General features: G+C 38.6%; 2 protein-coding genes across 2 annotated transcripts; one reads left to right on the plus strand and one right to left on the minus strand.

The window, feature by feature from the left end:
• Positions 1-4: 4 nt before the first annotated feature.
• On the plus strand, positions 5-6,757 carry uprt (uracil phosphoribosyltransferase (FUR1) homolog (S. cerevisiae)). The gene is made up of 7 exons (XM_020647876.3): positions 5-600; positions 1,655-1,697; positions 1,782-1,851; positions 2,055-2,117; positions 3,478-3,639; positions 5,143-5,241; positions 6,347-6,757. Exons 1-7 carry the CDS (start codon positions 350-352, stop codon positions 6,451-6,453), a joined length of 795 nt encoding a protein of 264 aa, XP_020503532.1. The 5' UTR covers positions 5-349; the 3' UTR covers positions 6,454-6,757.
• Positions 6,678-13,708, minus strand: zdhhc15b (zinc finger DHHC-type palmitoyltransferase 15b). Its single transcript, XM_020647875.3, has 11 exons — positions 13,557-13,708; positions 13,128-13,154; positions 12,925-13,019; positions 12,714-12,834; positions 12,305-12,374; positions 11,977-12,009; positions 11,752-11,872; positions 11,424-11,556; positions 11,194-11,320; positions 10,645-10,763; positions 6,678-9,352 (listed from the first exon to the last, which is right to left on the minus strand). The coding sequence occupies exons 1-11, from the start codon at positions 13,672-13,674 to the stop codon at positions 9,309-9,311; spliced, it is 1,008 nt and encodes a 335-aa protein (XP_020503531.1). The 5' UTR covers positions 13,675-13,708; the 3' UTR covers positions 6,678-9,308.
• Positions 13,709-13,930: the final 222 nt, after the last annotated feature.

Raw genomic sequence — 13,930 nt, forward strand, 5'->3', positions numbered from 1 at the left:
ATCCGGTGTACGCTCGACGTAATCGGTGCATAGATAAGTGTCACACACACACACGCACGCACAGCTAGCGGATTTACTTGTTACTTAGCTTTCTGGAAACATCGCCTGCTAGTTTTATTCATTTATTTTTAAACACGGCGTTTGTTACATGTCTTGAGGTTTGTGGGTGACGTGTTAAAGGAGAGTTTTTGGATGCGGTAGCTGCGTGAACTCGCACTAGGCGAGGCTGAAGGAAGAACACGTTGCCGTCTTTGTCAGGTCTGTGGGGCAAACAGGCAGCAAGACGAGAAACGCCATCTGGCTGTTGCACGGTTTAAATAGATAAACACACATCGATCTCGTACTCAGGATGCCTTGCCACAATCAGCAACTGAACAATGTCAACAGTGGCCAGGAGCACCCAATGAAGCAAGTACGATTTGCAAACAACAACAACAACAGCAGCAGCAGCAGCAGCAGTGTGCCTGCAGTGGTGTCCAACTCTGAACCATCCGATGCCACCATACAGCCTGACAGTCAGGATAACCTTGGACTTCCTCAGCTCAAACTGCTCCCTCTGAACGACCAGATACGAGAATTACAGACTATAATCAGAGACAAGTGAGTCCCCACTCTTCCATCTATTGGCGTATATATACCACAACAAACATCCATACCTCTGATTCATTTAACCCCTAACCCCTGACCCTGGAACCTTTTTCTTTTTATTGGAGAAGTTCTGGCAACTATGTTACTCAATTTTAAGGCAGCCTGTTATTCCACAAAATACAGCATGTAAACTGTATCAAACTAAAGTCCTGTACAGTCTATTATACAGTCTTTTATGGCATAGTATCAAATGAACGGTGTATCTTCTTTTTTTTTTGAATGTTGAATCATCAGTATGTCTTTTTGTTTGTCTAAAGTAGTGCTGCAGATGGCTGAAATCTGACCACTTTAACTGACCTGTTGAAACATTGGTATTGATTAAACTGGGTGGGGTGGCTGATCCAGTTTCACCTCTTCTGGTCCCAGTGTCCTGCATCCTTCAAATCCACAGCACTTTATTTCAACCTCCAGGAGATATTCAAATGTTTACAACTATGCTGGATCTGTCAGGCTGAGTTTTGAGGAAAGTTGAGTGTGAAATCTGAATGATGTGTGCACATATTGTACAGCCAGAGTAAAGTTCTGACACGAGGTGACCCAGGATAATAAAGGTGATACCTACGTTGCAGGGGAAAAAAATGTATATCCACCATAACACCATTTCAAGCTTCTTTAAGGAGTTTAAGCTTAAAGTGACACAGACTGAAATGAATACAGATGCATCTAGTGACCTACAAAAATAAAAGTCCACCAGCCACAAGTTTGATTATTTCTATATTGTTTTTATTAATGCCTTGAACTGGGTAGGTGTCAGACTAAATGATTCACTGCGCACAGCAAAAACAGCCTTTTCCATATTTTCAGTAAATTCATCCTGAGTAATACATTTGGCAGTTAAAGGAAAGCATGATGACATAAGACATTTTCCATACAGTATATGACGGAAATGAATACTAATTATGCAATGTTGTGTTAGTTTGTCTACGCTTATTAAGCAGATTTATGTATTTACAGCATACAATTCATTCTGAACTATTTAATCAAATATGTATGTACACATTTTCAGGACAACAAGCAGAGGAGACTTTGTGTTTTGTGCTGATCGACTGGTAAGATTTTGACTTACTGGTAATGCTGTGTACATTTGTGTTTATAAGCCACGAGTTTGAAGCTTCTTATTTCTCCAACAACAGATCAGACTAGTAGTTGAAGAGGGTTTGAATCAGCTTCCTTATTCAGAGTGCACTGTGACCACACCAACCGGTGAGAATCTGTAATACAAATCAATGTTCAAGACCCCTCCACCTCCAACTGTGCTGGATAGATAACCAATTATAATAATGTGAATACCTTAATAACTATTGTACCAGGATCCATGCTGTGTTTTACCTCCAGCATGTTTGACTGTGTGGGCTTGTTTCTAGCGGCTACATTTGACAGTGTTCCTGTTTCGTTTCCACCCTCAGGGTACAAGTATGAAGGTGTCAAGTTTGAAAGAGGCAACTGTGGAGTCAGCATAATGAGGAGTGGTAAGTTAAACCTTCCATAGCTTACCTACCAAATTAGAGCCTTTTCTTTCGTCAGGACATTTATTATGTCTTCCCATGCATATGTGATTTCTGCAGGCTGTGCACTCGTTCTGTACACTCTGTTCTGCGTAAGTTAATCAGGTCAGACTATCTTGTGCTCCTGATGGCACACTTTCTTAGCAGCAGTTTTTTTGTATGCTGAAATTGATTGATCATTTAGATATTGTAGAACTATAATAAATTGATTTAAATAAATCTGTACCTTTTATAGCATATTCTATGAAGGCTTCACAGCAGACATAAGAGGTTATTTTCCCTTGTGAAGAAACTTGAATACTATCCCTCTCAAATGAAAGAACTGTATTATTATTTGACAGTGATGCTAGAGCATAAAGTAAAAAAAAAAAATGGACATATCATATCCCAACAGTGTATAACGCAAGTTATGTCCTTGAAGTACTACTTTGATGTTTATGTTCACACGTCAGTGGACACAAATCCTCAAGGGTTGATGATTAGTTCCAAAAACTTTAAAAGCAACATAAAACTATCAAATCAAAGGTCCTTCTGATTCCTTCCTTAAAATAAGAGTGTATAAAATGGTGTTCTGTTCAACATAGGCTCATTTTGTTTTCATTGCAAGGGTTACAATCATTTCAGTAATCTATTGTCAATCAGCATACTTGGAAAAAGTTAACAAACAAATTAATTCAACAAAAAATAGCAGCAAACTGCAATAGGGTCAAAGCAGAGTGGCAGCGTTTTTATATTTTTCTCTTCATTAGTAACAATACGTCTGATTCAGATACCTTTTTTGGTCATCACTTCAAACTGGAGCTCTGTTGATGTAGATCAATCTAGTTTCAAAAATACTTGATGGAGCGCCTGAGCTTCAGCAGAGAGTTTTTACATGAATTGTTTTTTAGCCATTTCAAAATATAAAAAAAATTGAATAAAATGGACCTATCAAGCATTTTTTAACAATTTGGAATAAATGAAATCTAGATTAAGGATGATTGCCCCAGAAGTTAATGACAAGTTGAAAAAAAATGCATTTTGGAAAAAAAAAGGAAAATAATTGCAAAATTTGGCATTTTAAGGTGCATATAGAAAAGATGCAGTGAACATGAGAGAAATTGACGCCAAGTCCAACTGTTTTTACTGATGATTGTAAAACATTTACTTGATTGTTACAGTGCCGTCCTGAGGTTAATGAGTATCACAGTATGTGTCTGAATAGTGGTTGAAATGGGAAAGTGTTGGTTCAAGGCAGAGGAATTAAAAACAGTACAATGAAGAATGATGTAAAGCAAGCAAGCTCCAGTTAGGCTCTAGTTTCATTCTGTGCGTCTCCCCACAGGTGAGGCCATGGAGCAGGGTCTACGGGACTGCTGCCGCTCCATCCGGATTGGAAAGATCCTCATCCAGAGTGATGAGGAGACACAGAAAGCCAAGGTGTACTATGCCAAATTCCCTCCTGATGTATACAGGAGAAAAGTGCTGCTCATGTACCCCATCCTCAGTAAGTAACAGAGTTTATCTTCATGTGGATACCAGTGTGTCGCCCTCAGTAGCTCATAAATGTCAAGAGATGTCTATTTTTGTGCAAATGTAAAATCAGTTTCATGTATTTATTCATTCTGAGAAATCTCCCTTGAGCTGACCTTCACCACCAAGTCCACATTTCCACATCAGAGCTGCCCATTCACACTGTTCTGATAATTATAGCACTCATGGGGGAAATTATACACTGCCTGGGAGACGGCCACCAAGCTGCTGAATAGCATAATGAGAGACAACAAAAATAGTATCTTAATAGCCATGGTTTGCCGATGTCACATCGCAGCATTTTTCTGCTCTCAGTTTTTGAAGAAATATGGTGCCGACCAAACCAGGTTGAAGGTATGCTTTATGATGTCAGGTTGATGGATCATATGGTTACACTAATGCATCCTAACAGGGTCAGAAATTAAAGCCTGTCAAATACCCAGACTGAAGGATGGATCAGACAGCACAGAACTCAGTACCCTTTTCAGATTCTAACATATAATGGACCAGAAATACGCAACGGTCAAGTTATTAGATTTTTACTTTAAGGTTCTTTTATTATAATGCTAAATACACTTTACTATGTTTTTCTAACATTAATGTTTGTCCCTAGTCCGTCTACAAATCCACCAATTATTAGAGAAGTCCATCCTCTCCGTCTTTTGCCCTCTCCACTTTTCAGAAAATGTGTGCTCAAATAGGCCACTTAGTGATTTTCCCTTCATGACATCACAAAGGGACGCACCCCCTGCCCCAGGTGTGTGACACTTTCAAAGAAAAATCAAACAACTGCAGCTGATCCATAATGCCACGGCTAGAGCCCTCACCAAGACCAAGAAAGTGGATCACATTACTCCGGTTCTGAGGTCTTGACACAGACTCTTGCCTCTCAAATAACAGAAAAGAATACTTCTGTTGGTCTTGAAAGCCATTAATGGTTTAGGGCCAAGATACATTTGTGATCTTCTGATACATTATGAGGCATCAAGACCACTCAGGTCTTCTGGGGCAGGTCTGCTTTCTGTCCCCAGATTCGGAACCAAACATGGAGCAGCTGCTTTCAGTTTGTATGCTCCGTAGATATTTGGAATAGACTCCCAGAAAACTGCAGGTCTGCTGAAACTCTATGTTCTTTAAATCAAGGTTGAAGACTCACATGTTTACAGCAGCCTTTTATTAAATGAAGTTATCTTAATATCCATTTTAACAATATGACAGTGCACTGTAACTTTTACTAACTTCATTTTGAAACTGTCTAACTTTATTTTAGCTCCTGTTTTTGATGCTTGTTTTTTACTACTGTCTGATTAATGTATATTATAGGTTCTGTTTTTGCTGTTTTTGGTTGTTATAACTTTAAAATGTCCCTCTTTTTAATGTTTCTTTTTTCCTTTTCCATGATGCTTTTGATGTCTCGTGACATCTTGCCCTCTAAACACAAAATGTGAGTCAAACATTTGATGTTGTGTGTCTGCAGGTACAGGGAACACTGTGATTGAGGCAGTGAGGGTGCTGATAGAGCATGGAGTTCAGCCCAGACATATTATCCTCCTCAGCCTCTTCTCCACGCCTCACGGTACGCCACCACAGCCAGATCACTGACACCGCAGCTCATCACCCATTTTCTTTTGTTTACCCACCAGATCACACGCTCAGTCTGCATTCTCCTCTCCACCCCTCTTCTTGCTGTATCATTGTCTTCATACTAAATACTACTGGCAACCAACTGCAGTGTTGTTTAGCTGCAGTGCTGTTCAGTGACACTACTCAGCAACAATGGCTTTAAATGAGTGAAAAACCACAAAGAAACATGTTGCAGTAGTTTTAAACTGATTGCCATGACAATCGGTGCTGGTTTTTGTGGTTTTACGGAGGTTAAACGGAGGGGGTTTTAATTTTTCTTTCAGTGCCATTATTAAACCTATATTTCCACTTTGCACAACAAATAATGAGATCTGAAGGCTCTGTTCTCTTAAACTGTAATTATCCCTTTTAATGCTCTGAAGAGCATGTAGTCTGTTTTTCTCCATTTTTATAAACCTACTAGATTTGTTTCCAAACCATCGTCCAGGAAAAACCCTATTTAAAAAAAATATTTTTTAGTGTAAGTGTGTCAAAAGGATAGTGTTAGTATGTTAACCTAAGTTGTGTAAGTAATTGGCTCATACTTTATTTAATATGATCCTGTGTGTCTGTTTTATACACACTAACTGTAAAATATTTTGGAACATTCTTAGTTTCCTATATTTTGGCATTTTTTGAAAAGGCTTAAATTGCCAAATGTGTATCCATGCCTAAATTTGATCCTTTTGGAGAGACGTTTGAGTGTTGACATTTTTGGGTGGCTTTTTATGTCTTCCGTGTCCAGCATTTAGAAATGCATTGAAGTGGCCTTCAAACAGCATAAATGTACCTTGACAGCTTCAAGAGTAGTTCGGCTGGGCTGCAGTGCTGTACAGCTGAGGCTGAGAAAATGTTGAGGCAAAGGAAAAGGAACATCTGTGCTGACCAAGTTCAAAACAAGCAAATTGTTTTATTTCATAGAAAGAAAATAAGTTTCTCTATTTGTTTTTGCATCAAGTACAACCACTATTTTACAAGTGAAGCTTCACAAATGCTGAATATGTTAATAAGGCTTTATAAACTACATTAAAAGTGTAATACCTTTTATTATCTCCTAGGAGCCAATTCTATAATCCAGGAGTTCCCAGACATCACCATCTTGACCACAGAGGTTCATCCAGTGGCTCCAACACATTTTGGACAGAGGTACTTTGGCACCAACTGAACCAACGACAACCAGATGAACATGATCTGCTTTTTGCTTTTCAGTATATTTTGTGTTGTTTATTTAAATGTATCTCATGTTCTCCTTGTCGTGCCAAATACTGCTACTTGATCTCCAAAGTTCCCAAACTGATATAAACTGATGAATCTGATGGATTGTATTTATTTACATGTGTTTTTGCTGTGTTTACTCATGATCAAGAGAGAAATACGCTGATCAGCATAGAGAGTTCAACTTGGATAATTTTATTTTGCATGTTTCAACAAGTGGTGGAAAATAAAGAATTTATATTTGTTATCAGACAGACGATGAGATGGTTTCAGTACTGTTAATGGTCCACAGGTTTTGAAGAAGGGAAGTGACACAATCACACACTCCAAAGCAGGGTTCAAAAGGGACCATACTGTGTGAGCTTGAAATATATTCCCTCCTGTCTGCACACTGGGAATAATTAGTGAGCTTCTCATGGTATAAATATCCTATTATTTGATGAGAGCGCATAGCGTCAATAGTTTATTTCAAGTGTCACTTAATGGAGCAAAATATACAGATACCGCCTGCAGCAGTTATGAATCAGTAAACAAAACACAAGGGGAGCTAAATATGGTAACAATAGACACAAGATTCATGATCCACTCAACATCCCTAACATTTCACACATGCTTCCAAACACAGAATCATACCTCAGATAAATACATGTAGATGAACTAATAAGTGACATATTTATGTAATGTTATGTATTCCTCAGGCATGAGCAGCATTTGAATTTGGCTTACCCAACATAGAAAACTGATCAGAGGAAGCCAGTTAAAAGTGTCAAGATCTATCAGCATCAAGTTTGATGCTTGCAGGCCCAACATTTCAATCATTCTTAATAAGATGTACACTGGATTTAATACACAAGTTCATACACCAAAACAAAACATCTCAAAAAAACAGAAACACAGGTAGAAAACATTTAGAGCAGCTGACCTTTACCAACCAGTGAATGAAGATCAGTCTATATCATACATGTACAGTTTTCGGTATATTCAAAAAGATCAAAAGAGAAAACAGACAAAGAAAAAGTCTGCACCTTCTCCTTTTTGAGTTTGTGCCTACAAAGAAAGCTAATCTCACATGTTTCCTGATCACTGCATCCACACAGAGGTGTGAATGTACTGGAGATGGCTGATATAGTAGGAAAAAGGATTGTGACGGTGGTTTAAAAAAAAATGTCACAGTATGTCATGCACACTCATCCAGAACATTAAAAAATGTGAACTGCTTACTGCATTTTTTTAAAATATCGACAAAGACGACAAAAGCATTTAATTTTTGATATATGATATATTCCGGTTTGGATTCAGACATTTTCTTAAAGCAAGGATAGGCGATCTGTTTTTGTTAAATCAGTTGAACCAATGCTCAAACAAGCCATCCTGTAACTGTGGCTGTCAAAAGGACTGTAATAAGAACACTCTCTGTCGGTCAAAAGAAATTCTTGAATGGTCTTCATACCTTTCTACATACCTCCCTGCCCACCTAGGAGCACTCTGCCTGTGCATTCATTGTACATGTTGCAGAGGTTTCACAATGATTAAGCCGCCTAGCCACTCACATAAGAATGGCAGAGAAAGGTAATTGGCCATGCTTAACAATGACAACCATGGCCTTCGCTCCTATTTCTAGCACTTCAAGGTAACTCGTCCTACAGAAGTTGTTGGCAGTGGAAGTTCTCTGCATGGTTTCTATAAAGTTGCCTACCCTAGCTTTAATATTTGCTATAATACTCGATGAGATTTAGAACTTTATTTCCAAACATTGTGCGCTGCATACCAAAGCTAAATAATGAAGCTAATTTTGTTTTCATTACTGTCACCCTCCTTATTAATCATTGGTAATGGCATTTTAACTAAATATTTGTGTTGATATTGTCTATTAAAGCATAATATATTTCATATTTTCATATTTGATTTATTTATTTGCTCAATTCAGTGTATGGTTTCAACACCATAATACACAACAAAAAATATTTTCTCATAATGCTGAGACACTGTTCATGAGCAAACAAGAGCAGGAAGAAGAAAACTTATAATACCTGCCCTTTTCCTACTATATATATAATATATGAGGTTCTTCATTAAATAGGTGCCATACATTTTGTCACAGTCTACTTACACAAGCAGGATGCTCGATACATTCTCAGGAGAAATAAACTCCCAAAACACAAGAATAAATATATATTAATAAGGCGCAGGTTCTGTCGGTTATTTTTATATGTTTGTTGAATAAAAGTAATCTAAAATCTCAAGTTAATATCGGCAAGAGCCAATACTGGAAGAGGCCAGAGCACTGAATGATAACAAGAGACCCCCTCTGAGCATTATGGGTGTTAGGTTCGATGCCCCCCCTGCACAGACCAGGTTCTGCAGTGCAACACTATAAACCCACAGGCCAACTGAAACAGCATATATACAAAAGTCCAGAGCCGGACAGAAGCTTCCAGATTTACAGTAATTCAAAAACTCACAGATGCCAGTGTCTTGAGATGAACCTCCAGAGGGAAATATGCAGTCCATGTTAAACAGCAGTTGACTTTTTTTCCGAGGTAATATTGCAAAGTTTTATTTTTTCCAAATCAAACTGAATTTGTCGTCCTGGAGAGGAGAGATGAAGCTACTGGCTGTCATTATGTAAAACATTTGATCCAAATGCTGATTTTTCCACACCTTTGGCCCCCTTCAGAATTTCTTTCAGTGTTAGTAAATCCGCATGATTTGGAATGCATTTGTCTCGTGGTACACAGTGTGTCTGATATTATATTTACTGTACAGCCCCTGTACCAGTAGAAATTGTCCTTAACATTAAAATGACTATTCCTCCATCTCTATGGTAATAGAGGGGTCTCGGTCCTCAGCTGAAATAAAGGAAAGAACAAAAAAATATATTTTAGCATGTATTACTGTGAATAAAATGGGTTCAGATTATGCAGTAGTTTACAATATGATGCATGTGACCACCAGGTGGTAGCAGAATATAAAGGTTTGAATCTAAACACAGGCCATGCAGGTGGAAAGATTACTGAATATGTAAACATCATTTCAAAAGCAAATGGCACTGTTTGATACACATTTGACTTTTTTCTTTTTTCTCTTTTGCAATCACATCTATAGGTCATTAGAAAATGTACTTCTGGACTTCCTGTTGTTGGTGCTGGAAGGTTTCAAAAATATATATAAATATAATAATAATGCTCTTAAAATGAATCCAGATTAACTGCTTTAGTGGAAAAACGTTTCATGGAAAAAATTATTTGGAATTGGAGACTTAAAAGATTTAAATGACAATCTAGTGATCTCTTTTAATTCCAATGTTGTACATTTGAATTTCTCAACATAAGAGAAACAGTCAAATAAATCTAAGCCATGTTTGAGAGAAAGTTGAAAGTAAAAAGAAATCAACATTTTCCTCTTAATTCTAAACCTTCCAAACAAGTATAAAAGGTATAAAATAATTTCCGTGGTGAAAATTGTCTTTTTAAACTTTCTAAGGAGGGTTTGGAAAGCAAGGAGAACTAGAGCTACATGTGTGTGTGCAGGTAGTGCTTCAATATTACAGTAGAGTAGTTGTGCTGCTTCGACTGCATTCATTATAACAGGACCCAGTCAGATTTACTCTTGAGCAAATTGTTTGATCTGATACTTTGCTGAATATTCTTTATCTATTTGCATGAAATTAGTCAAGTGGTAGATGTAAAATAATATCAAATCACTCTGAATTCTTTGGAAATGTTAAATTCAGCTCTGTATAATTCAGAAGCCTACACAAGCTTTAATTTAAAAAAAAGGTCAGAGTGAGCTCTGTCTGTTCAAATTCCATTTTTTAACTTGCACCAATCACCGCCTGGCACTGCAGTTCATCAAGAGTCCAAAATCAATGTTGTTATGGATTAGATGCCAAAGCTACTGTTGTTGAAAACTAAAAACAGCACATTTCCTGAGACACTCTCCGAGGACTTTCCACTACTACTAACAAACCTGTTTATCTAGTAGCACTGTGCTGGTTGGCATCACAAATAATATGAGATTTCAACTTCATTCAAAAATATATATTTACACTCAGGAAAGTTTTGAATAAAAATTGTACATATTCTTGTAATGACATAGAACATGTGAAAGAATAAATATGACAGAGTAAAAAGTGACTAACCCAGACTTCCTTCCTCGGAGCCGTCATCAGACTCCTCCCACATGTCCTCATTGGCTAGCAAGGGGTTCTGGGAATCAGAACTCCGATTCTTCAAGGGGAAGTAGTGGCCATTTCCTTGGCTGACATGCAAAAAAAAGGATAGAAGCACGTTGAGGAACCACAAACATAAGCTCAACTCTTATCCAATCACTGATTTTATGTTTGGTTTATGTGTTGATTATAGCCCCACAATAGCTTTTTACTGACCACATTTGCATTCACACAATGAAATGCATAAAACATAGTGTTCACTTTCAAAGATTATCCTGATAAAAACACAAACATTGTATCTTTGATAATCAAAACTCAAAAATAATGTTGGCTTCTCTATAGGGGAACAAAAGTGATGACAACTTCCAGGTATGTGTAAATAATAACGTCATCCCTGCAGCATTTATTGTGAAACTCTTCTTTTCTAGAGCCTGGTCAACAGCTGCATATTAAATACAACAAGAGCACCATCACTGAATAATGAGAAAGTCGTCTAATAATGCATCACATCTTATTCACCTTGTGAAGACAGGGATGAACCACAGTCTCCGATCCTCTCCAAATACTTGCTGCAGGTTTCTGCGTAAGCCGACATTAAAACCATTTTTGTCTGGTCCACAGACAAAAACTGGAGCTGAGAAGGCCTCTATAAAAATAAATATCAACTGGGTCAGAATAAGTCCTCGTGCTTCAATCCTCCACATTCACTTTTACCCACTGACGGGTTTTCCAAATATGTAAATCCTCACCTAAAGTGGACCGGTTCTTGGCCACCAACCAGCAGTGGTAGCCAAAGAGGAACATGAGACTGACGAAGAACATGAGTGCCACAAACATGAGGAAGAGGACATGGAACTTTGCAGGACCATTTGGCAAGTCCCCCTGGGAGAGAGAAACAGGAGAAGAAGAAACTTGAGTCAAATGGTGTTTTTTTTTTCTTTTAAAGGTCACAACAAAGACTTTAGTTCTCTGTTGTTGCAGAACTGAAATAGTGATGACAAGGTGCAACTCAAATGTGTCCTATAATCCATTTTCACATACAGAGCAAAGGAAAACATTGAGATTAACATCACTCACCCCCCAGAATTTGAGGAAATACTGAAAGACTGTTGCTGCAATAAACACACAGTACAGCATGGAGTAGGAGAGGAAAAGCAGGAAGAACTTGTAGTTGGAAAAGCCCACACAGTTGTTCACCCTGAAGAAAAAAAAAAAACTTGTGTCAGAGCAAAACTAATGAATTAATGATGAATTAAATTACTCAGTAGAGGGAAATGTGTGCTACTGTTCGTCACTCCTCACCAAGGACAGTGATGGTCCATCTTCAAGACACATCTTTAAAAGAAAAACATACTTTTAAAAAAATAAAATAATCCACATTTCATTTTAAACAGCTCTGCAGTTATTTTGAATCATTACTTTTCTTCACACCATATAGACACAATGTGCATTCTGATATCCCTTTTGGTTAAGCTCTGCTCTGACTGATTACGAGGGTAACATTTCTAAGAGATAATGTGCCAACAAAGCAACGTCCTCTAATTATCACAGTAGTCCCTGGCCAACAAATATCTCCTTGCCCGACACAATCTCATTGGATGAACGGATTGAGGAGGAAAGAGTGACTTACGTTTCACAAACTGAGCAGTGGTGACAGCGGTCAGGCTTCAGTACCTGGCAGCGGTCGCAGAACCTGATAGCTAAAGACAAGAGAATGGCCAGCTGAATGGGCGACATTTGAGCTGAGCTTCCCCCCTTCAGTCTCTTCCTGCAGCCTAGAACTTAGTCTCAGCAATCAGCACTAATGAAAAAGACGCATTGGCTGATTGCACTGGATGGGGATGCTCGGGGAACACACACAGAGCTAATTGCCCGAGCACAACACACAGATTACGTGCAAGATGACAGACTGCAGCTAATGCATGTACCTGCCTGGTAACCCCCCTCCCCCCCCCCCCCCCCACCTCTGGTTTTCACATAGTTTGTACAAGAGCAGACTCTGCTCTAATTTTTCCAAGCGGTGGAAACATCAATTTTACCTCCAGACTGAGTTCGTGTAAAGATGGGTAGTTTCTTTGCGATCTCAACCAGGATCTGTTTCTGAGCATCTGGCCTCTCTTCCATCTCGTACCTTTGCTTGTCCGAGTATGACATCTGGAACTGTAGTGACAAGGTAGATCATGTTGAGACTTAAAGCAGTAAAAGAAACAGGTAACAGATAACATTGTCATCTTTGTGACTTTCGGATACCTTTTTGCATGATGTTGCAGGGGGGGTGAATATGGACTTCCAGTATGTCCAGGAGAACATCACAAAGCACACATGAAACACCAGCAGATAGGCCACTGCAACAACAAATCAACAATCTCTATAATTGATACATCCAAATAAAAACATGATGTTTTGTGAGCAGCGCACACTGACTGTAGCAGAAACATGAGAGGGTAGCTCACCTTTTTCTAATGTATTGGTGAGTGTGACTGTGGAGGTAAAAAACAACAACATTATGGTTAAAAAAAAAGCAAGCGGAGAGCAGCAACAGTGTAATGAAGTGTTTGGTTGTTCAGAAGAGTCAACATTTGGAGGCTAACTCGACTAGCCAGACTGACAGGTTGCTGCTAAGCTGGACATGACAGTCGTTTCATGAATACAGAGTTTACATTGCTCCTTCCAAGTGGCAGCGCTAAATAAAATAGAAATGTCACTCTTTGTAAGCGAAACCTTATGTCGACAGAGTAAAAGCACACACCCTGAACTACATCCGCATATTTCGCTAGCTCCGTCGGTCTGTAAGGATATTTCTGTAAACACTGCTGTGCGGCAATCTGCGAAGTCTGCAGGGTCAAAAATCACAACAAACCAAGACACTTCCTCGTACTTACAAACACATAGTTCAAATACGTAGGCGTAGTATGACCATAACACCACCGAGGTTATTATAAGCACAGGTATCCACGAGAAAACCCTTTGACAGCATCTCAAACCTCTGGAGAGAGCCATATTCCATCTAACCTCTGTCCTTATCTGTGCTCGACTATCATTCCTGGGATTTATGCATCAGTGAAATCGGCGAGCGATTCACCGTCCTCCAGGAGCAAGACCAGTGTGGTAAATCAGCCAAAATGTAATGTAAGTGGGGTTTTTTTGTTTGGTTTTTTTCAATGTTGTGATTGTCGAACAACCTTTAAAAAAAACGTTTTGTATATTTATTACTAAGCATTAAAAAGATTGATTTCTGGGGGGAAATAACTTCAGC

This window comes from Labrus bergylta, chromosome 9 (assembly GCF_963930695.1).
Source record: "Labrus bergylta chromosome 9, fLabBer1.1, whole genome shotgun sequence".
NCBI lineage: Eukaryota > Metazoa > Chordata > Actinopteri > Labriformes > Labridae > Labrus > Labrus bergylta.